Below are 25,949 nucleotides of genomic sequence, written 5' to 3' on the forward strand. Positions count from 1 at the left end.
AACAGTCTCTTGTTTGAAGAAACTTGTGCCCGTTACTGTACCTTATCGCCTATCTTAAATTTAACAGCTGGGTCCTGATAGAATTATTTCTTATTGAGTGTCTGCAGTGTGTTTTGCATTATGAAATGTGAAGGCACAGCTCATGGTTCAGGGATAAATCTCACCTCTCATTCTCCTTTCTGAGCTGAAATGGCAGACATGCAGGTAGAAATACTAAACGCAGCAGCCACAGGCTAACAATTGAATTTAAGTGTTCACCAGTCCGGTCGGTTTAAATGTCAAAAAGACAAGCAAACAGAGACAGTCTGTGACCAGCTGCTAGTATTCAGACAGACAGAAAGACAGACATATAGACAGATAGACAGGCAGTTATTCAGTCAGGTTGTCAGCACCATGTTCTCTTGTCTGTCCTCTGGGAGCCCCCATCTCCTTTTTACTGTGATGTGTGAAAAACTCAATCACAGCCCCCCGGCCCAGCTGGGCAGGGTCACAGTAATTAAACTACATCACTCAACCTCATGAGAAAGCTGAGTTTTTTCTCTCACTTTTTCTCAGCTACATCTTTTTTTCCACTTTGGCTGTTTTATGTTCATCTATGTCTAAATTGGAGTAAATCATATTTTGGCCACTTTTAGGAGCAGAAAAGCTACAAATTGAGCTCTGGCATCACCTTGGAAACTTGGTACAGCTAAAGTGTTGTAAACAGTTGCTTATAACTGCTAGTAGCCTTTTGATACTCTGATAATATAAAAAATATTGATTTGTGGATAGGAGTGTAAAGTCTTCTATCTAACAGGCAGTATTATGTTCAAACATCAATTCTCACCTTTGTCCCAGTGAACTCTCCTCTTCATTTCTTTTCACTCATTGGTCACTTCACACTCCTATTCACGCTGATGAAAGCTCATCCATCGCACCGCGCGGAGGCCGATGTAATTCATTCCTTAAACGATGTCCATTTACCAAGAAAGTGAACATTATTATCAGTCACAGTCGAATTCTGTCGACTTTTTTTGTGTGTGAAACGAGTCTTTTGAAGAACAAAAAATAATAATAGACAGCTAAATGAAATGAAGTCTGGTTTTTTCTTCCCACGGACTTTGATGGGCAGCATGAATCATTTCTTATCTGTCCGCCTTTTTCTGCCATTGTGTCTTCAAGGTGAAATTAGTTGAAGTTCTATTTATATTACGGTGATAAAGGTGTAATCAAGGATCATGAGATATATTTGATGAAGCACAGCAGGTACTTTTAACTTATTGTGTGTATGTGAATTTATAGACATGTCTTTTTTTGTGATCTGACTCCAATGACGAGCAAAAATCTTCCTTCTCGAACATGTTTTCAGGGTTGTACCTGTGTACGACAATATAGAAGGGAGGTGGCGTGTGTGTGTGCGCGTGCACGTGTGTGTGAGCGAGTGACAGACGATAGGATCACTCTCCATATTTCCTGTGCCACTGTGCGGCGCCCACATGGATATATTGTGGTGATGATAAAGGGATATTAAAAGTCATAGCTTCTTCTCCAGCCCGCTCCCTGCCCGACTGTCTGTCTACAGAGTCATCAAATCACCCCTTCACAGGCAAATGCACGCACACACACACACACACACACACACACACACACACACACACACACACACACACATACACACACATGCGCGCGTACGTGTGCGCACTTAGCAGAACAAAGTGAGTTACTGATTGTGGAGGATATAAAAACAGCACAGAGGGATGATTCATGGCTTTATAGCCTCTTTTCATTCTCTTTCTCCAGGTCACAGTGGCTCTGTGTTCTGTGAAGAGACTATTCTTGCCGGCTTTTCATTCGTCCATTAACGTCATACCCAGAACAGCAACATTTCTTTAATCGCAGGTTGTCTCAGCTTTTTCAAGTTTTATAGTACAACTTACAAAGTGGAGACACACAAGCTTTTATATGTGGGCTGTAAATCATTCAAAATCCAAATTTGGCAACTGAAGTAGAACCTTTTTTGTTATTTTAAGCATGTTTTTTTTAAAGTAGGCATGTGAACAAAGACTAATTGCCATCAAAATATAAAAAATAATAACTTTATTTGTATAGCATCTTTCAAAACAGTTGTTCCAAAGTGCTTCACAGAGCATAGGAAGACAATTACAGGCAAAACAACAAGCAACAAGAAATAAAATAGTCCAAGTACAAAGTTATAAGAGAAATAAAATTAATAAATAATTACAGGTTATACCTTTAGGGCAGGAAAAGCGTTTTAAGAAGAGACTTGAGTGTTGAAACTATAGGTGGTGCTCCTAAGTTCCAGAGTACAATACCTTATATGTATATATTTATGTATATGTTTTTTTTCATCTCTTTATTTTATTGTATTTAATTTGGAAATGTTATTTCATGCTTGCTGCTCTTGAGGAAGGTGGAAACTTCGAAAGACCTATGGCATACAGCAAGCACACTTTTGAAAATGAAAGAAAAGTTGAATTTTTAAAATGTATTAATTTATTTATTTTATCTCAATTTCAAATGACCACAATAGACTGCAATAATTTAAATCGGTATTTATATTATTACTTATTTACTTGAACTAATTGCTATATTGATTAATTGTTATTATGTTGTATCACTAGATGACATACCTAATAAATAATAGTAATAAATAAAGTATTTAAAAAAAAATTGTAAATTTGAAAAAAAATTATAAAATGAACTGGTAGCCACAAAATATAGTATAAATTGATTATTTCCTGCAAGATTTTAATAATATGAAGCAGCTATAGAAGCTAAATATTGTACTGTTTGGTGAAACACCAGGCTGCCAGATGGTGTTATAGGTTTTGAGGATAATGAGGACAAGGATAAAAGTTACTCATGTTGGTTAATAGCTGTAATGTGTTTGGTGGCTGATGTCACATAGTGGTAGTAATAGCAGTAGCAGCACTCACAGAGTAGTCCATTGGGAGAAATAGTGCACTTGAAGAACAGAAACTTTCACCATTAACATATTTCCTGACTTAATGGATGATACGGCTCACTTGAACAGTCTGTTAAACAATGTACTGGGTTTGTAATGAATTGTGGGACACAGAGTTGCAAAAGAGACTTTAAAAAAAGAATGCTGTTTATCAGCTGTATGTGACCAAAGCTGAACTGAGACCCAGCTGCTATGTGTGAATGTTCATGTAATAATAAGTTTGGTGCAGCGCGTGTGAATGTGGGTATTAGAAAGGTGGTGCTAAGAGGCTTTTCCTCCACATCCTGGTTGGCAGTCCTCATCAATATGTCATCTTTAAGTCATCCCTCAGCTCCGGTGTCTCACTCTGTGGTTCCCTCTTCTTACCGCTTATTTTTTTTAATCTAGGTTTCCTAACACTGAGCTGAAAGTTATAGAAACACATGATAAGTAAAAAATCCCAATTTGAATGTGGGGAAGTAATGAAGGAATTATAAAAAGGAACATTTGAGAATCCATCACTGTCAGAGAATTTGATCAAATGCATGAAATATGTATAAAACAATATATTCTATATTACAAAACAGGCACTTTCATCCCTAAAGACTGATTCCACCCGTAATGATAATTCCCATGAAGCACAGATGTGCTTTATCGGTTACCATGCCAACTGGTAACCAGGGAGCAATAAGCGACCTTTCTTGTTTTCTACTTTCTTTTTTTCTTCCTCCTGTATGTGTGTTTGTGTGTGTGACTTATTTGAAGAATTTCTTTCAGTGAGTCCTCGAGTGTGTGCTTCCCATCACATAACAGCTATTGTACCCTGGAGGATGTTCTGCCTGCTTTGGGGCTCCCTACGGTACTTAACTGAGAGGTTTAAAAAAACACACAACATGCCCATTTGGGATTTTATTAATGATATCATTTATAGTCAGGTGTGTTTTAAAAAAGCATCATGACTGCAGGCTCTAATAAACAAGGCAAGGGTGTATGTTTGATTTCCAAGTTGGTAGAGACGTAAGTGTGGAGTCAAACAGAGGGTATCATGTGGTTAATTTTTTAAACAATGCACATTTTCTTGCTCATTTGACAGCACAAAGGACTTCACATGTAGCACAGAAGATAACCATTAGCGTCCATCAGCTACCAGTAGGTAAAAATGAACTCTATAGGCTTCTACATGAGCTTCATGTTGGTTTTTACTTCACATGAAAAACCAGAAAAACTGAGATCATGAATCCAAATCTAAAAATCTCTCCACTTCCCAAAATTCACCAAAGTTCTATGAATTATTTCAGCTGTTCAGTTATATTATATGTATATTTATTTTAAGAGAAATACTTAATACTATAAGTATATTCTTATATAAGGCAAGGCAAGGCAAGGCAAGGCAGTTTTATTTATATAGCGCATTTCATACACAATGGCAACTCAATGTGCTTTACATAAAACAGAAACATTAAAACATACAATTAACCCCCCCCCCCCACCTCCCATAATAAAAAAAGTACAGAAAAATAGAAAGACTTACATAAAATGTTAGAATAGAGCATTAAATATAAGATTGCAGTGTAAAATTATAAATTAGCTTTTATATGTGTTAGCTAAAAGGACCAAAAACAAACATCTGTTGACAGGTGTTTGGTTAACCTATAGGCACCAAGCTCATTTGTATTACCTTTACTTATTACATTATTATTCTTTCTATTTTTTATTTATTTTAAAGAGAAGAACGAAAAAGTCATGTGTAATACATGTGCACTTGTAGAATACTGCTCATATCTCAGATTTTTCTTTTCAGTGAATCAGATAGTGATGTGAAAACAAAATTTGAATGTGTAAGAATGTCTTTCTCTCTCGATTCCAGAGTAAATTAGTATTATTCCAGGACTACCATCTTTCTCTTCCTTCCTACTTTCACCTACATTTTGTGCCTTTGCTATAAATTTCATTTACATATACATCTTCATCAACCTCCACTGCATATCATCATCATCATCATCATCATCATCATCATCATCATCATCATCATCTCTCTCTCTCTCTCTCTCTCTCTCTCTCTCTCTCTCTCTCTCTCTCTCTCTCTCTCTCTCTCTCTCTCTCTCTCTCTCTCTCTCTCTCTCTCTCTCTCTCTCTCTCTCTCTGTAGCCTGGAGCGTGTGTTTTTTGTCCTGTGTGTTTTAGTGGAGCACTTAAGTCTCTCCCTCTGTGTACAGCCTGTAATGAGGGCTGCCAGCTGTGGCTCAATGGTCAGTGCACACATACACACACACACATACACACACACACACACACACACACACACACACACACACACACACACACACACACACACACACACAGTATGTCACTCCTCCACTTGTAGGTAAAAACAGATATAAACAGCACATGATGTAATCAGACACATATGTGACCACACGACAGGCTGTGTGTGTTTGTTTGTGTGTGGAAGAAAACAAAAAGATATTTTACTGGTCCTGAACTGCTTTGCTCTGTTTTATATCATTGTAAATTGAATATATTTGGTTTATAGACAAATACCATGAAGCTGTTGTGATCTGGAAGATTGTGATTGACACTTATCTCTACCATCTGTCATTCTAGAGACTAAATGATACTTTTATATAATCAATAGATGAAATGCTCATGACAGTAATTGTTGCAGGCCAATCAATAAAAAAAAGCCCCATAGCACTGATCTTCTCTAGAAAAGTACTCAGCTTTGTAATCTCGCTTATTGTTTCAGTTGTTGCTGCAGCGATTACTTTATTAATCAGTTAGTTGAATGATAGAAAAACAATCAACAATGATTCTGTCAGCTGTTAATTAAATATCTTTGGATTTTGGACTGTTGTTGGGCTGGGGGGGGGGCAGTTTGAAGTTTTTAATAAAATGAAAAGATAATCACAAGATTAAGAAGTAATGAAAATACACATTAGTTAAGCCCTTTTTCAGTCTTTCAGCATTAATCAGCAACAGCTTTGATAAATGATTCATTGATTCAGTCATTTATCAAACAAACATTTAATTACAAATTGAAAATCTTTGGCTTTTGGAGTGTTTGTTTGACAAAGCAAGCAATGTGATGGCGTCACTTTGGGCTCTGAAATCAATATTCCGACACTTTACTGTGTATTTTAGCTCTATAGTTAATTGATTAATTGATCCACTTCCCAAAGATGCTCAATTTAGTGAAACCCTGGTGGTCTGGGAGTTGGGGTACTGACCATCTGTTGCACCTCTATCTCCTCAACTCTAACCATCTCTGTATTATGTCTCTCTAACAAAGGAATACAGCTTCATTTGCTTACCTGACATCATGCTTACCTTTTACAGCAGTGATTTTTAATTGCATGTTTTTGCCTATGTCTTCTTACAGAATCTTGGCCACGGTGGGTTCAGACTTTGACCTGCGAACACTGCGGGCGGTGAGAGTCCTGAGACCCCTCAAACTGGTGTCAGGAATCCCCAGTAAGTCACTCTGTCAACACCTCATGATATTATATATTGAAGCAGACACTGTGCTGTGGACAAAGAGGCTCATATATAGTCTAGGAAGGTTGTCAGAGTAAAAAGAGAAATGATTTAAGTTGCTTTAGTTTCATATAATAGTGAACTATTAATTCAATTTCACAAATAAACGTATTAAAACATGTGTGTCAATATTAGCAAACTCACTTTTGATTGGTTAGTATTTACAAGCAGTTGCAAGATAATGACAACTTTGTGTCAAGTGTCAACTACTTGCTTGAATTAATTATCAAGAATAATTAGTTTCTATTGTAACTTTGGCATTCTTTTTGTTGTTTTGGCAATCATACCGGTCAATGAAAGTAACACTATATTCACAAAGTTCCTTGCTGAGATTTAGGAGCAATATCGCTAAAAAACTAGAGGTCAGATGGGGCGTGAAACACAATCAGTCAGAAAATCAGACAGACAGCATTGTAGACTTCATTGATAAGGATGATGATAGACTTTGCAACAATTAGACTGAGCTCTCTTTTCCTTTCCTTTTTCCCGTCCCCCTCAGGTCTCCAGGTGGTGTTGAAGTCCATAATGAAAGCCATGGTTCCCCTGCTTCAGATCGGCCTGCTGCTCTTCTTCGCCATCGTCATGTTTGCCATCATCGGGGTGGAGTTTTACATGGGCAAATTCCACCAGACCTGCTTCAAGATCAGCACGGGTGAGAACAACACCCTAACCCTAATCCCAACCCTAACCCCAACCCCAACCCCAACCCTAACCCTAACCCTAACTCGTTTGTACGACAACACCGATTATCAGCTAAGTCCATACCAACGAAAAACTTTTATTTTTTTATTTAATTTGCATTCCAGTTACTTACAGATGAGAATGGATTTTTCATTACATATTTATACAGGCGTACATCAATTATTCATAATTGTGTGCGTGTCTCACAAGTAGGTGCACGTTGGCAGCGCTGGCAGGCAGTGTGCCGACATCAACCCAACAAACAAGTGCACAGCAGAATATTTGACAACCATTTTTCACATCTTGATTTAGGTGCATGGTATTTTGCGGTCCTCACGTTCTGATTGATAGCCTCTGCTGCAAGTCAATAGGGATGCTTACAATATGAACTCGGCCTCCCGATCGAACGCTACCTCAGATGGTGTTAATGAGGTTTCAATTCACTGGTTCCATCTTTCTCCCGCATCAAGAGGTGTGTGCCAAGACAGTTTTCCGATACATTAGATGTTTTAAAATGTATTTTACCTTTCAAGCAGCCATTCATGTTCAAAACTCATCTCTTAAACGACTGATGAAACTGTAAATGTATAATTCTGTTGTTACCTTTAATATCAAGTGGTACACTTATTTGAAAAGTATGCACCTTGTTACATTATACTGAAAATATTATCAAACACTACTACACTTTTTATGTATTTATCTAGGATGTTTCTGTGTAATTTGGTACTAATTATCAGAATAAAGTGTTTAATTTCCGTAACGCTTACAAATGAATGGAAAGCAATGGGTGCCTGAAAGGTGGCAAAGATATTTTTAGAACCGTGAACACACATCTACACAATTTCTAAATGTGTAACTGTAATTTAAAGTATGATGTGAATGAGGTAAATGAGTATGAGCCACTAAAATGAGTGGTTTGCTCCTTTAATGTGTGAAAATAAATGGGAGGGAGAAAGCAAGAAAGGTAAGTCTCCTCCCCTGTGAGTAAGCAAAGAAGCAACAAACCCACTTCAGATATATCACAGCGAGGTTATTATAGCAGTGTTATTATTACACTACAGTATTACAGTGATTGTTGAAAATAGTCAGACTTGCTAGGCTGAAATTACCCATTGTGTAATGCACAAAATAAAAATAAAAAATGAGGAGAAGGCTTTATTTCCCTGCTGCTGGTGTCAGATAGAGTGTGAAGGCGTGACTGTAGGGTGATTGGCTGGGCCAGCTGTAAAATATGGGTATCTGTCTATCAGTGTGTGCACGTTTGTGTATGTGTGTGTATGTGTGTGCATATTGTACACGGTCAGGGTGCTGGTGTGAGCAGTTGTGACAGCCTGCTAATGTACAGTACGTGTGTTATTGAGTTATTTCAGTCACAGAGACGCAGCAGGGTTTGATTAAGCTGAGCAGCAACAGTAACGACTTTCTACGTGAGGGCAGCTGTGTTGTGTTTTTCTTTGTGTGTGTGTGTATGTGTTTATGTGCGTATGTGTATGTGTGTGTGTGTGTGTGTGTGTGTGTGTGTGTGTGTAAGTGTGGTGTATGAATGAGTAAGTCATAGCCAGGTAATGTGGGGTTAAACTATAAGGATGTTGTATATCACATGCAGCGTTGGGGAGGAACTAATTACATGTAATAGTGTTATACACTTTAATTACAAAATAATCTGAAATCCGTTCCAGTTACTGAGAAAAAAATGTGTCATTAAATTACAGTTACTGATGAAAATGTTGATGATTACAAAGGGGGTTGCATCTGAAGTCACAACTTTAACATTTTGCTCAGGAGGGATTTTCCTCAGTTTTTAATATTTAACATGTTACTGAAAACATATACTCCTGTTTTTATTTCTGTCAAATTAATATTTTTATATATTTATAAATAAATCATGACGTAGGCTTATTTGGAGCACACATGGGTTTAAATAGTCTCACAGTACCAATTAAGCCCATGACAGACTTTAGACTTTTTTCATCAAATATCTTTATTTTCTATTCCAAAATCTACATGAACTAATGAATACATTTTCGTATGAGAGATAAATCTTGCTTCATAAGAAATGATTTCCCTTATAAATCATGTCAGTGTCCATGAAAAACACCTGAACTTAGATTTTGGGGTGCTTAATGAGTACACTTACCCTAACAACTGAAAACATTGGTTAGAACATTAGAAAAGTAATCAAAATGTAATGAAATGTAATAAGTTACATTACTTTGATTGTTAGTTGGATTATGTATTACATTTTAAATAGGGTAACCAGTAATCTGTCACCTACTCTATTACATTTCCAAAGCAACCTTCCCAATCCTGCTCATATGTGTGAGTGTGTTTGCATATTTCCAAAACTTCTGTGGCTTCTTTTCCCTGCTTTAATTATTTCTGCAGAGACTTTTCCTTTTTGCCTTAAGATAAATAATGAACACATTGCCACAAGCTATTAATTCAGTTTTGTGTACACCCAGAAGGATTGACTTGGATAATCTTTTGACAGTAATTAGATTATAAACTCCCTTGTAGACTTCTGCAGACTTCTATTAACCGGTGAGTTTTGAAATGACAACTACTTTCAACTCCCCAACATCCCATTTCCACTTGCACTGCTCACTGCGTTGAAAGTCTGCACTGAAATTCACAGCGTTCCTCTAAAATATTCATGACAGTTCCTATGAATTTGTTCACATGCACGTGGAATTGAACAGCATGACACCAAAAAGCCTTGAAATAAATAAATGATCAGAAGTTTTTTTTTTCGCAAGATGACAACATATTTAGGTTCATCTTTGCTGTTTGCTTCTTTTAAATCATTTTTGAAGAAAGTGAAATTTGAATAATGAACCCTAATTATTTCCTAACAGCTCTAATTTCATATGGAGCTTCACCCACTGGAAGATAATAAAGACCTGAGATGTTCTCACATCATCTGTGGACACTAAGGCCGGATGACACAGCACCTGTCAGGAGGAAGTAAAGGACACATTTTACTGGAGTGACACAGGAGGGATGTTGGCTGTGCAATCTGGCTCCGCAAATCATTGTTAAAACCTGGCACAGCTCGTGATCGAGGCGCCATCCCTCATGAAACGATGGGCGCGCAAGGCATCTGTTATACTCAGCACATTTATTCTTTATTCTGATCCCCATCTGCTGACGTGTGTGCCAGCGCATCCTTTAAGCAAACTCTCAGCATCCTCCATGTACCCTGGTGCTATAGTCTCATTGTGGCTTCGGGATCCTTGAAAAACTCGAGAACATAGATGGAAAGAAAACACATCTTTTTTTACTGAGAACAATGTCAACACTTAGCTGGCTTAACCTGAAAACATCAGTGTCAGTAAACTGATCACACTATGGCCTTGCAATCATACAAAGTGATTTGATTAATATCTCAATGCTGCATCTTGATAAAAACCTGTTTGACAACTAAAATATATCTACGTATGACAACGAATATAATAGTGTAAAGCTTGTTTTGAAACACAGTAAATGTGATGATGTGAAGAAGGAAGAGACAGAGCTCAGATTTTCAGCTGACACTCAGCAGAGTAGCTGGCCTGTGTCTGTCCCACTGCTGACCAGATGCCAGACAGATTGTGCTGGGAATGCACAAATTTGTTGTTTGCTGACTGAAACAGTGAAAAAAGAAAGCATTTAACACATTCCTTCTGTTTAGGAGAGCTTTACAAAAAACATTAGTTTGTTTCCAAACCAATAGTGTTAGAAGTCTGATTTCAAGATGTTTCATAATGGACTTCAAAAACATGTATCATAGTTTAAATGTGGATAGGTCTTTTTTTTACATTGTTATCTGAATCCTGTACAATGCTGTGTGATATCAGGATTAGATTATCGCAGAGGCCGATAAGCATTGCTGAAATTGAGGCCTGACTGAGGCACTTTTTGAGCCGGTGTGGGTACAGTGCGTTGGCAGATGTAGCAGTGGTGCAGAGCGGGCACCAAAAGATAAGCTAAAAGCACGACTGAGATCTTGATTGGACCAGCTGGACAGTGACATGAACATCAGCACATTCAGGTCTGAGGCTGACTTTCTTGCTTGCAGGTTTTTCATCACAGGAACTTAACTGTGATCCTGACATTGTCAAGTGTGTTGAATCACTTGAATATATGTGTGTGTACATATATTGCTGTTCTGAAGTTGGCACAACTGTTTTATCAATCATGATTGTCAGCCGTGGTAATACCATCTTGAAGAACATTTGGTTATTATCTCCTCGTGAGCAAGACAGAATTTGTTTCCCAAAACCTCCTTAAAATGGAGCAATGGAAATAAAATCATAACTCAGCCACGTGGAAAATAGGTATATTTTGGATTTTCTTAGGTAAAGGAGCTGAGGTATATGAGTGCAGAAGAAGGTGTGTGATATTGACTCCTGGTTAGGTGCCTCAAGTGCCCTAACAGTGACGCTCTATTGGAGCGTACAACTGAAAAGTGAGATAACCACCAGAGAAAAGCTCTAAATTCACCAGTGGATCTTTACACTGACCTTCACCTGTGGTAACAAGCTTTGTGCACTGACAGACAGAATGAGGCTGCACTCTCACTCTGCATGATCAGGTTATAGGTCAATGGTCTCCATTGAGAGGAATTAGTTGAGGTGGGTGGGGCACCAGGGAGGGAGGCTATGGTGAGGTGTTGCAGGCACGACTGATGACTGATTGTGAGGAAATCATGAGACACATAGGAGCAGCTTGAGGCAGCTGGATGAAGACAGAAAAAGAAAAGACATTTTGGCTGCACTGCTTTCTCTGATACAGTCCCGAACCAATATAAACAACAAATTGTGACCACTAGGGGGCATTTGGACCATTACAGTGTCTTAAGTACTAACGTATTTGAAAACTTTATAATCATAGATGCAGACAATTTGATATTTAAGTTTTTATGTATAGGAAAAATGTTGAAAAGCAGGAAAAAAATCAGAAACATAAATCCTCCTCCCTTTCTTTATCTCTCTTTGATCAGGTGAGATAGCAGCAGACTGGCCTTGTGGTCACGAGCCCCCGGCCAGGTTGTGTCCTAACGAGACGCAATGCAAAGAGTACTGGAATGGACCCAACTTCGGTATCACAAACTTCGACAACATCCTATTCGCGGTGCTTACTGTGTTCCAGTGCATCACCATGGAGGGCTGGGTGGACATCCTCTACAACGTAAGTCTATATACACCAAATACTTTGTGGATTTTGTCTTTTAAGCTTGATTTCCTACCGTCTGTCTGTTTTTCATTACTGCCTTTTAACACACATCCTTCATCAACGTCTCTGGTTATCATGTTTTGTATCTTTGTTCATCTATTTATCGCTCCCCAGTGGCAGGGCTTTAAGGTGCTCAATTGCTATGAAATCTTGTATGAATATTCATGATCCTCAGTGGATGAACCTTCAAGTTTTTGGATTCCTTGTGATATTTCCTCTACTGCTGTTCTCCTGGCAAAATCGTATACATACAAAAAAATCTGTATGTTTCTGCCCCCCTTTAATTTAAATTCAAAGTTATCTTTTTATTAAATGTACAAGGAAATGCATCAAACATACTGTATTCATAGTCTCATTGGGGTAAACCATGTCGATTTTAATGACCCAATGACTTTTTCTTAGCGCCATCCTTGGTAAAACCTTTACAATGCTAGATAAACCACTGCGATTAGGGTTAGAATTGCAGAATCATGATGGTTTTGCCATCTATCATTATAATATATCTGAGTATAAAGAACATTTCAGCCCTTAGGAACAACTAGGAGTGGTTTAAACATGAATAATTCATTTAAAAAAGAGTTTTGTTGAGCTCACAGACTCTTTTTTGCACCATGCATGTGCTTAACATTCATATAGAGACACTCATTCACACCTGGGAGCTGCCAACCACAAAACTATGAGCAGCCCCCCAGAGCATTTAGAGGATTGATTTGTTGCTGAAGGGCATTTTGAAGGCAGTTGTAAATGGAGTTAAGAGCATTATTCATTTTGCCCTCAGATTATTCATGTTGGTTCATAGATTTAAACATGACACTATTTCATCTTTGGTATCTCACCCATCTATAAGCCTTTAAAATTTCACCAAAGTGTAAGCTTACACTTGACTGTCAATGCGTCAGTTTGGGTTCTGCATGGATGGTGAGGTGGTAGCAGTGGACACAATGTACCTGTACAATGTTAGTATGGATGAACTGTATACTGTACTACTGCTTCCAGCATGCATGTTAAGCTGATATTGAAACATTAATTACTGCCTAAACATATGTTCACACTTAACTGGAAGTGAAGCTGTGTGATTGCGTATTTACACAATGAAAAGACGCAGGTGGAGGCAAACAGATGGGGACTGTGTTACAAAAAACAAAAAAAAAGATGTTTCAAGAATATACTTACCACAAAAACACGGTGGTCAAATATGCATGAAGAGAGGCAGGGTGACTAAATGAAATCAACATTCTGTGAGTACACAGCAGAGATGCTATAGCCATGTGGTTTTTTACAACGGGGTCACAACAAATCATACACACATTTTTAGCACCTTTTCTCTCTATCACCAGCTCAGACAGTTTTGTAATCTAGACACCAGCATATCTTTGGTTTTTAATTGGCAGCCAAAAGCATGATATCGCCTTTTAAAAAACACATAATCCCAGCAAAGAAAAGGAAAAAACATGAGTCTCTAAAGGATGAGGGAGCCAAGCCAGCCAAGCAGAACTAAAAAATGGTGAAGTGTCTGGGCCAGTCCCACGATAACAGTCTGACTCATAGCTTCATCAGCCGTTTAAGGAATAAAATTGGACTAGCGGGACATGCCAAATGAAGAAATGCAGCACACATTTCCACCTTAAATTCACTTTCCAGTTCTGACAGAGTTATTTTGAAAAGGCTGCCTGTGGTGTGGTGACACATAGATATGGATGCAATGACGGAAAGGAGAGCAGAGACTAATTTAGTTTAATTTGATTCAAAAATACCTCTTAATATATTACTTAAAATAACCTATTCTTAAAATTAGAATGAGGGGATCATTACTTTCTAGAAAAACATCTCTACCAACCTGCACTGTAGCTTCTGTTGCACTGCAGTGACCATCAGTGGCTAGATGGGAACCTCCAAATGTCATAGACTTGTGAACATGTCTTCACTGCAGGTCATTAGAAAGTTCTCTTAGGGTAAATTTCCACGGACTTAAGGTGATATTTCTACAGTGTCATTTTTGTGACATTTAGGTTCTATCCTGCATAAGGAAAGAAGGTCTGTCTGAGTCTGTAGATATTTGGTACCAACCTAGATTGCAAAGATATAGTTGTGTGTTGTGTGAAGCTATCAGTAAAGCACAATTCAACTAAAAATCCTGTTCCGAAACCTATACGACAAAACTAAAAGTTAACTGAAAGCTGTGTTTATGTACATTACCACTGGTTTTAGAAACAGATGGAATAAGTCGTGTCTTTAAAGAGAGAAGACTCTTATGTGATTTAGGTGAGTTTTATTATTTATTTGTTGCGGTATTTGCTACTCTAGCACATTTCATTCCTACTTTCATTCTCCCACTTTAAGCTCCTGTCCTCAACATTTATCTCCTCCTTTTATTCACTAAACGCCTCTCTTTTCCCCTTCCCTTCCCTGACTTCTTTTCTTTTCCCTTTTGCTTCCCCAGGGGGAGAGCAGCTAACTGGCACTACATTGTGAGCTACTTACAGAGCCATCTTTCCTTCTTCTCCTTCTTCTCACTCTTCCTCTTCGTTTCATTCCAAACATCTCCCGTAGCTTTTTCTGGCTCATTATCCTCAGCGCTGCAGCCCCACACTGCTGTGATCTGAGAATGCCTTTTCTCTCAGTCGCTACTTTTTCTTTGTATTTCTGTGTTTTTCTTCTCTTTCTGCTCAAAGTCATTGTTTTTTTTATCCTCCAGTTATTTTTACTTCACTGAGGCTTTCATTACTGTATTGCTCCCTGCCCACCTATCCAACCTGTTCCTTTTCTTTCTGCTGTTGAATTTTACCATCCAGTCCTCCTTGGTTTTTATCTTCTTTCCTCTCTGTTCTTTTTTCTGTCTTTTCCACTTCATGATAAGACGGATTCATATGCATGATGTGGTGTTTAGCTGTAGGAGAGATCTCTTCAGAGAACCCCACGGAGGCAGACGAGGCTCCATTTGGGGCTGTTTTGATTGGTCTGATTGCTGCTCTTGAGGTTTTACTACACCACAGGCAGGCACAGCTGAGCTCATGTTAGTGCTTTTTCACAGTTCTTAAAAGGTTGTGTAAAGTTGAACACCTTGCTGACACCTGGCTCACACCTATGCATCCATCTGTCAGTTGGAGTCTTTGCTAACTCACTTACCGTGCCAGTGGAACATCTGCTGATAGGCTAGTGTGTGTAATAAGTGCCAGTTAACCATTACAAGTATTTATGCCTCGGCCACAGAAAATAGTTGTTTGTGACTGGCTGGCAGGTGCTAGCATGCTTTAACTCAGGGATAACCAAACTATTCCATAAAGGGTTTATGTGGCTGCAGGTAGTTTGGACTTACCTGCTTTAACCGGACATCTCAAATCCAGTTGTAAGTTTAACCACAGTTCAAAATGTATATTCAGCTGCAGATAGGAACATGTTTTCTAGATTTGCTACTCACTAACAGTTACAAGTAGTATTACCAATGAGCTTGACATTGTGTTCATTTAATCTGATTTCTTGTAGGGAGTGGGCCTTGTTTTGTTCCTGACGTTCTGCTTGTGTCTATCCAGCTGATCATTTTAAATCATTAGCAGCCATAGTGGCAGGTAGTGTTTACTGGAAGCAGTCAATGTTTTTCACCAGCATAGAAGAAAATATGCCAATTTAAAAGTTCATGTATATGTAATATACAATGGTAGTTCCCTTGAACCTTGAAGTCGGCAGATTTAAAAACATTTTGTGAAGATGAAAGGTTATGTGAATTATGTGAACTCAATGAAGTTGAAAATGAATCACATTTTCTTTTATACTGTCCCTTGTATGATGAACTGAGAACTCTAATATTTACTGAAATGTCTGTTAAAAACCCAGAAATGTTCTGGTGCTCTGATGATGAAAGAATGGACTGGCTGTTTAACTCTAATGTTTTTAAGTTGGCTAAATATATATCTGAAGCCTGGAAATAGCATCAGGACGGTCTATATGTTTAATTGCTCTAATGTCTGTTATCTGGTTTTTTCATTTCCTTATTTGTTCCTTTCTTCTTTTGTTTTGGCGTCTTGTAAGCCAATTTGGGCTGGGCACTTCTGATGCATGACACATTAATAAAAAATAATAATAAAAAGGTAGTTGTAATTAGCAATTTTGGAAGATGTTGTCTACATACTTAATACTAGTCAAAGCTGAGGACCTATTTGAATCACTCAGCAAATCCAAGATGTCAGCAGCAATTCAACTACAACATGTATTTTAAAAACACACACACACACACACACACACACACACACACATACTGTTTTTTCTTTGGAACTGGCCATCAATAGTACACTCCCAGGTGTCTCTGTATAAAAAGTAAAGGACTTGCCAGAGTTGGAATGGACTTTGAGTCCTCCGCATCCATTATTTTCTATATTAGAACACCTCCTCATGTATTATTACTTAATTCATAACCCCTGATCTAAAACATGTCATACCCTGAACTATAATGGACTTCTAATTTTTAAACAGCATGTATAGTTATCCTCTATACACCCTGATTCCAGCTCTCCCTTCTTCCCAAATGTATACCAGGCTTTGTTGATCCAACATGCACATGTACACCGTTTTGTTTGTTTGGAAAAGAGTTGTCATTGCAGATGGGGTAATAAATCGTGGTTACTGTTTTTTGAAGTAGTCCTTGAGACGTGAAGGTACATTTCCTTGATTCATCTCGTTGGGCAGCACTGTAAGCACCTCCTGAAAGTACCTGTAACTCTCCATCTGAGCAGCACTGAAATACACCGTAGCTCCACAAGTTTTTCCCAAAACACGTACAATAAAGGACATAAAAGGCGAAACCATGAAAACATTATGTATTAGAAAAGAGCCATAGGTTTATTTGTGTGAGAGCAGTGGAGCGTGCATGTCTGTCATGTATGCATTAATATCCCACGTCTACAAATGTAGATGCACTCTTGGTACAGAAGCAAGGGGGAAGGGTTACGTTTATAACATCATGAATCCAGAATAGCACCCAGGCTCTATTCAGTGGATTATACTTTACCCTAACCCGGCGTTAACCTTGCAGATTGATGACTGTGCTACCTCTGCCCTGAGGTGGATCGCTCCCCTTCCTGTCTAATGGTGCAAAAGAAAATGTAGAGTGCCTCTCCCCATCCTCCCTGTCATTACCATCCTGCTCCCTCTTCTTCTCTCCTCATTGCTTTCTCTCTGTCATCCACCCCCCTTCCCACCCACTCCCCACTTCCCTCATAACTTCAACCCCACGGCGAGGTCTCGTCCCAGGATCCTGTGGTCTCCCAGCAGCTGATGTAGTGGAACGAAGCGTTGTTGTCTGTCATGTTATTCTTCAGCCGGAGGGAACATTAACAATAAGGCTGTGAGCGTGTTGCTACAGGTACCAGGGAGAAGATAAGAAAATGTCTAGAAGTCAAGTTTCAAGACATTTCAGAAAAGAAGAAAATTCAGGACAGCAATTGAATTTTTTTAACCATAAAAATGTATGGTATGGAGCTTTTACGTATAGAAGTCAGTTATGTAGCTGATGGTGCAGGTGTGATAGCCATCGCCAAGGAGTCTTGATCAGACATAGAGGAGGCAGAACTTCCTTTTACCCATTTATTAAGAGGATGGGTGAGTGTGTGTGGTCTACAGGAAACAATACGCAAGATCCACAGAAACAATCAGGTTACACCTTAAATGTAATCATAACATTGCATACTGGCACAGACCATGGAAATAAGACAGCAAATTCGAGGTAAGTAATGGTCTATTAAAGCAAGAACCAACAATATTAACAAAATAATGAATAAACTGGCCTTCAACATTCAATGTCAGTCCCCTTCATTGAATACATCACATATTTAACAGGAAAAACATGCCTTTATGATCTCATACACTACAGGTGGCACTCTCTAAAGTTTCTCATTCAAAGTTACACGTTAATAACACACAATAGCACTAAACTGGATGCATGAACTGCCACCAAGTATTATTATTACTCTATCCTACTTCCAGACATAAAGTTACAGAATAATTATGCCAGAAATATAGCTTACACAAATAAAGGAAATGCCATAAACATCCATCCTAAGCATTTCTTGGTAATATGGGTTAAATGTGAAAGTAACTAAACACAGGCTGTAACAACTTCATGAGCTGCCTCTAAATGTAGCGAAAATAATTACAAATTAAACTCAAAGGCAGGTAAACTCGCACTATCTATAAGCCTATCACAACCAGATAAATCTTACTGTATTTCACAGAGACTTCCGCTGACCAAGCAACTACCTTCTACTCAGCTCTCACTTGAAAGGGAACAAAATAATTTAATTGTGTGGCTCTTCTAGATTTCCCAAATGTTATAGCACAGAATGGATCAAATTCTGAGAGTAGAACTAGTCATGTTGCGGGGGTTATCTGACGCTCAAAACAATTAATCCACCATTTTACAACCACAACAGTAGCATTGGAATGTGTTGAACCTTGTGTTTTTGTAATTACTCTCACTGCCAGAAGGGGGAGATAAAAATCTTGCACTCCATCTTTAACACTTAAAAAGCAATTTTGTACGCATGATGCAAACTAAGTATATAGTTCACTATATTGGAAAGAAACACTGAAGCCAACACTAGCACTGCATTTGATAAAGGTTAAGGTATCAGTGTGCATTTGCATGTATTTGATTGGCCAAAGTAGTGCATTATCGAGTGACTGTCTTTTACTAGAAATGTGCTAAAACAACCTGACAAGCATGTTTCTGTGGTGTCACGTGAGTCATGAATTTTATCTCTCAGCAGTATGATGTTGACATAGTGCTTCGAAACCTCTTTGGGAGGAGGTTGTGGTTGATGGTCCTGTGTACTGTAGTGTCGGGGCTTAACATGGGAGAATGCTGTTGGCATCCTTCCTTCTATCAACATACATCAAGTATATTTTTGAACTATGATTTTGTCTTGTTCCATGAACTTAACCAAACCTAAAGTTTTCTTTCCATAAAACTTTCCTCAAACCAAGAGGTTACCTTTTTTTTTGACAAGTACTCTCGTGGGCCTGAGAAAGAGAACAAGCTCAACCTGCTGCATGATAATGATCCATCTTCAGTGAAGTCTGTACACTCTATAGAGAGAGCCTGGGTGGAAGAGAATGTCTCCAAACTGAGTCAACACTCCTTCTTGATGTTATAATCATGAACAGAGCGGAGGAAAAGGGAAGGGAGTGCAAATGAAGAGAGATTTCAGCTTATGCTAATGATCATAACATTGCCAGCCACCGCAGAGCTGTGCTTTTGACTTGAGAAAAATATGCTCCCACCAGTATCGTCTTTAGCAGCTCAACCACATGGGGGATGATACTGATACGCAACTGCAGAACGTTGGAGGCCAGATTATATTTGCATCCAGAAGTTCAAACTACCTATAGAGGGGGAATAATAAGTATTATCCTTTTAAATTATTCTGTCATTTGCTGACTGTTCCTTCATATTTCCTCCCTCCCCCTACATCCACTAAATGCCTCCTGTTAGTCAGTCAGTCAGTTCTCAAGGTGGAAAGTGGATAATAATATGAGGGTAAATAACTAAATTGAGGCATGATCACACTGTGTTTCTTCTTGCAGCATTTTTATTAGTAAGGAATTGCCACTAATCCTTATAGGTAGTAACAGGGCACACAACAACAGAGAGAAATGAAGGGCTCCCGAACCCTGTTGATCTTTACTTGTCTTCCAGAGCTGCACCTCCCTTGACTGAGTGATGGGAGCCTGGCTGGGTGTCCTCTGGCCCTTCACTCAAGCGTGAACTGAGCATGGCATCGGTTTCAGTTCATTGAGGCTAACAATTAGACTCAGACAGACAGAAACTAAACCAAAATGTTCATGGTGAGGTTTATCTTTCCCTCTTGCAGTCTCAACAAAAGAGTTCCTTACTATCCTCAGCATGCCAAATTGGTTTCATGTTTCCCTCCCCATACTTTGTCTTTCTTTCCTATGTGACATCTGCCCTCTGACAGACTCATATGTGGTAAGACCTGCCTTATTTAGGCTCTGCCACCAATCAATATGACAAATGACCATGTGTCATGCAAATAAGGACGAATCATCCCTCTATTCCTCTATTCTAGTCCCTCTATTGAAATTGAAGTATTATTCAAGTATTATGAGAATGGATACTGTGATCTGAGATAACATCCTGCAGCCTGTTGCAACAGCTGTGTGAAAGCTCAAACTTTGTCTTCTGATAATATAATGTTAATAATAATGAGTTACAACATAACTCTAAGTAGCAACTTAACATTTACACACATGTCCCTTGGATAGTTGTAAATCATAAAATGTCACAAAATGATACTCACTAATAGTAAAACTGATGTTTTTCCTGTCACACAGTATATTTTTGTCATTAACTGAATGCCACTGTACAACAGTAATCCAGTAGGGAGCTAATTCATTGAAATGAGATTTCAATATTGATACTATGATGTGTTATGATGCCAGCCAGAAAGCTAATTTGTATGGTATCTATGATGATGTAACTCTGTCTTTGATTGTTGATTGGCTGCTTGCCTCAGTAATAACTTTCACATGTCTAAACTAGTAAGGTTATTCCCCTAGTAATTGTGGTGCACGTGCAACCAATTTTAGTAGCTGATTCAGTTATAAACTAACAAGTAGCTACTAAACCTCTCTTTAGTACTCTGCTTTGTACCCCCTTAGGAGAGAACTTCCATGTAGCTGATATGACCCAGTGCTGTTCATTACTGTAAAAACTGCTCACCCAGCACATGCTGCCTGTACAGCATTAGATGTCTCTGGCAGAACTGGATGGCTCAATGCTCACATGAATGGCACAACAATAATTTAATTCATATAGCTCTGCACAGGCATATAACAATATTACATTAGATTAAATATTTATTGGTCATAATGGCTCCATTATATTGATTTAGAGAATAGTATCTGAATGTCTCTGACTTTGTGTGTGAAAAAAATTGTCTTTTGACCTGCAGTTTGGACTGTTAGCAACTATGCCAAATGATCAGTAGTAATGTGCCAAAATATAAATTGTCCACATATCTAACTTTATCTTGTATTTTTAATAAAAACCTTAATAATGAAATAAACGTATTTGAAAACAGAAATCCTATAAATAACAAAAGTAATGAGCTCAATCTTTGATGAACCACAGAACACCAGGTTCGGGTGCCGTGATCTCCTCATTCCCACTCTCCCCCAGCAGAAATGCCATGACAGTGATCCTCAAAAGAAAGCAAAGCCTCGCGTTGATTCAAACTGTGAATGCCGCTTTAGCTCTGAGCCAGTCAGCGGGGAAGTAACACTGTTGTAGCAGCAGCAGGATGTGTGGGCGGTTTCTCAGCGTCGATAATGTGGCAATCTTCATTTCATGCCCCGTGATTTTATTACATTTCCTCTGTCTCTCCTGGCGATCCGACGGCTGCCATCAAATTAGATGCGCCCCTAATTACCTCTGCTGTGTCATGTTCTGGCTTCACACTGCAAAAAAATGTACACATGTCACTTAATATTGTATTTGCTCTCATTTGAATCTTTTTTTTTTTTTGACAGGTGAGGCCCTGAATACATATTTTTTAAATCAGCTTCATAGAATAAAAGAAGGAATCCTGCTATTATAACAGCAGATATTAATGTTATACCTCAAGATTACAAATCAATTGGTGTACTGCCAGTCTGTGACATCTATTGATCTACTATATCGAGTAAAATCTCTGTGCATTGTTGTGTCCCTTTGTTGACATCTGTGTGTGAGCTTGTGTGGTTTACTGTGTTGATGTATGTGTGACGCTAAGCATCACAGTCACATTTTCCTTTCACTTTGTCAGAGCTGTGTGAGTGAGTCATTGAGGCAGGTGCACCTTGACCTTGTCAGAGACACGTCTTGTGCTGTAAGGGCAGTCATGGTGCCTGTCAAGCCCTTGTAAAAATAGAGCAGCAGAGAGGAACAGTTAGATACTGTCTGAACATTCAGCCACGTCTCTGTGTGAATGTCCAGCTGGTAACTTCAGGAACAATATCAAAGAAAGCATACTAAAGCTGTCAAGTTGTGCATGTGTGTGTGTGTGTGTGTGTGTGTGTGTGTGTGTGTGTGTGTGTGTGTGTGTGTGTGTTTGCCTGTAAGGACGTTTTGACACACTATAATAAACTAGCATCGTGAGCACATGCTAGTTTTTCATACTGGAAACATTTAAAAAGATGTTGAATGTTTGATGTGTTTTGTTCTCAACTCCTAAACAAGCAAAATACATGAACATTAATTTGTCTTGTCTTGTGTGTGTGTTCCTGGTGATGTTTAATGTTTTAGCTTTAGTGAACCCTTGCCAGTTGCTAATGTTGACTGATGCTGTGTCTCAAATCTTGTACTTCTGCACTCCATATTCTGAGTGCATAAGCACATTCACACTGAGAAGTATGGAAAAATGCAATGCGCTATGAGTATCTGGATGGTGGCCAAGGATGTTGTAATTACGGTTAACATTATACAATGTATTATAGATGTGTATTTGAGCTAAGCAGTCTGTAATGATTTGGTACGGTGAACAACGACGCTAACGCTAGCATGCTAACTAGCTAATTGTCATTTCCCGTAAGTGCGGAATTGCCTTCTTTGATTTGAGACAACACCAATCTGTCTAAGACTGGTGTAAATAAAGGATCCCTGAAATTGCATTTCCATGCACTAAGTGATTAGAATTTTACAGGATTTTTTTTTTTTTTCCCAAAGTGCTACTTAAGATGTAGAGCAGTTTACTGTGGAAGCAAAAGAACTCTAAATGTACCGGTCGGGTCGCAGCCAGTGAGACTCATGCTTGCTGAGTACTTTGATGTGAAAGAAACCTTGTGTCCACATTTAAGTGGTCAGCCTTTTGAACCCAAACTGCCTGATTAAATAGCAGTAAAATTAGCCTGCAGCAAATGAAATTTGCCATCAAGAGAGTAAAATTGTAGACTCTGAGAAAGATGATTAAGAGCCTCAAATTCAATTTAACTAGAAAACCATTTTGATATAGTCTTCTTCCTCTAGCCAAAGACCTTTTGCTGTTTGAGCCACCAGAGCCATTGAGCACAGTCACTGCTGCTTGTTGTGAATGTTTCAGGACTGAAAGGACCACAGAATTGATTCAGAGTGGCTGTCTGCATCTCAGCAGGCTTTCCTTGCCATTAGAGAAAATGTGTGTGTGCGTGTGTGGTGGCAACACTGCAAGCTGAGAGTGGGAGTACACTGTCACACCGCAACTGTATGATGCATGAGTCCAAATTATGTGGCAGATTTCGCTTTTTCCTCGCTGATCATTCCGAGCAGCCCGCTAGCGATGACTCATGGGAATAAGAGAGGTGGGATAACGATATCAGATGAACTCACATATGAATTTAGAGGATTCAAATCATAACCTAGATTTTGCTCTTAAAAATCAACAAACTGTGGAGGGCACCTTTTGGGGTGTCATCATTTTACCACCAGGGAGAAGACTCTGTTTGGGGTTTCATATTTTTGTTTGTTCCAAATAGCAGAATATCTCAACAGGTATCATCATTACAGGCCACGCTGTGTCCACGCTGTGTCCACGCTGTCTCCACGCTGTATCCATGCTGATTAGGCTTTTTAAAAAACCTTTTACACCACAAATATGAAGTGATACAGTTTGTCCCACAGATGTAATTCAATGTGGCAATTTCATCAAATTTGGACATACTGCTTGAATATAGAACATATGACCATGTCATGCTTGCTCTTTCCACAGATGTTATCACCTGAAGCTTATGACAGGGGAAGTCCCAGCTAAATGAAACTAAGATCCTGGGTGATGATGTTTCTTTGTTAGGTTTTCAGTCAGAGAGTGGTGTGCCTACATTCACCAGGGGGTGACAGTATGTAAGTGCGCAAAAATCAGACATGCCAGTATTCTATACTGGTGAATACTGGCCCAACTTGAGAAGTTATTCAAGACCAAAGTCCAGCAGATGTGGCTTACACTACCACAACTCTCTCCCAAACTGACATGATTTGGTCACCATTGTATTCAAAATTCCTGCAAAAAAATGATGTTACCTTAACAGTAGGTGACACCACAACAAGATGATGAATTTGAATGGACATAACTCAGGGTTTGTAAGTCTGGCTCACTTTAAACTTTGCATAATTCAAGTTCAGTGATAAATTTAGGTAATTGTGTAGCCTTCTAATATGTGATCGGGAGTTTGTTTTTTCTGTTCTCACATTTTTAAGAACATATGGGGTCACTAGAAGTACCTTGCTACAGGCAACATATTACATCAGTAGTTGTTTAATCAACTAAATTAGTATAGCCAGTGGCCTTGATTGCCATATGCCCTTTATCTGCTCTAGTGCTGTGCACACAGTGTGGTTTAATCTTGTTGCATGGCTCCAAACCCAGTGAACTTAAAGGTGGGGTGTATTAGCCCAAATACATATAAATGACACAAATACACCATTTGTTCATACACTGAGGAATGAGAAAACCAAAGCAGGGCTTTGAACAAAGAGTTGGTATATTATCTTTCTTTACAATAAAATCTAGTATAGTAACTGCTGGTTCTATCTTTAACTATGATCCAAGAAGCGAATGGTGCATATAAGTGGGTATTTACTCTGTCCTTGAGCTTTTGATTTGGTCTGGACTTACCCACAGACTACATTTTTGGTACAGTGCACTGCATATTATATACAAATAGCAACTGGTAGTGAAGCAACAAAATTGTTTTGATGCTGACAGATTATAAAGCAGCAGGTCGTGTGATTTGATGAAAACACATGAAAATGAGATTGAGAAAGGAATAAAAAGTCTGCAGATATGGAGCAAAACAGAGATTTGGCAAAAAGCAGAGAGAGACACATGCACACACACACACACCCACACACACACACACAAACACACCTTCGCCTAAATATGTAAATTAAATGTAGATGGAACCACAGATGTGTTTGGTTGGCGGTGCCAGAGGCGCTTTGTAATATAGAATACTGGATCACACCCTCTGTTCAGAAAGTGACATATGATAAATTGAAGTGATGGATGTCCTTCCATGATGCCCAGGGCCAGAACATCTTCTCTTCTCCTTCTCCTTCTCCTTCTCCTTCTCCTTCTCCTAGATGGTTCAGGGATTTCAACAGCCTGTAATGTCTAGAGTGTCATGCAGCAAGTAGATGTCAAACTATATAGAAGGAAAAAATAGACAGGCTGATCTTTATGCTCCCTATAAATAAAACAATACGTTTTCACAAATTCCTTCCTTCTGTTGGATGAAGCCATTATCATGCTCATGTCATATCATCTCATCCCTGTCTAAGTGTAGTAGTACAGTTCACAGCAGGTCGTGATAGTGACACTGGCCATTTATTTCCTCAGTCAAAGAGATAACTTTCTTTGCTTTTGGGAAGCTGTTAAGTAGTCACAGGGAGCAAGGTCGTCTTGGCAACAAGCACACAAAAACATCTGGCAATACAAAGTGAGTCGATGTGGGGAAAATGCAAAAAAAAAAAGCAATAGAGTTGATGCTGCAAATTAATTCTAAAAATATTTTTTCCATTTTTAAATCTCATTTACTCATTAAGATATTATTAAATA

The 25,949-nt window shown here is 38.7% G+C and overlaps 1 protein-coding gene across 1 annotated transcript in view; it reads left to right on the top strand.

Moving 5' to 3' along the window:
• The window catches only part of cacna1bb (calcium channel, voltage-dependent, N type, alpha 1B subunit, b), a 170,407-nt gene that overhangs the window by 54,873 nt on the left and 89,585 nt on the right, over window positions 1-25,949 (top strand). Inside the window, exons 6-8 of the mRNA XM_053340345.1 lie at window positions 6,323-6,414; window positions 6,977-7,129; window positions 12,140-12,327. Coding sequence (XP_053196320.1) covers window positions 6,323-6,414; window positions 6,977-7,129; window positions 12,140-12,327 — 433 coding nt within the window. The remainder of the gene's footprint in view (window positions 1-6,322; window positions 6,415-6,976; window positions 7,130-12,139; window positions 12,328-25,949) is intronic.

Source organism: Scomber japonicus, chromosome 19 (genome assembly GCF_027409825.1).
Source record: "Scomber japonicus isolate fScoJap1 chromosome 19, fScoJap1.pri, whole genome shotgun sequence".
Classification (NCBI taxonomy): Eukaryota; Metazoa; Chordata; class Actinopteri; order Scombriformes; family Scombridae; genus Scomber; species Scomber japonicus.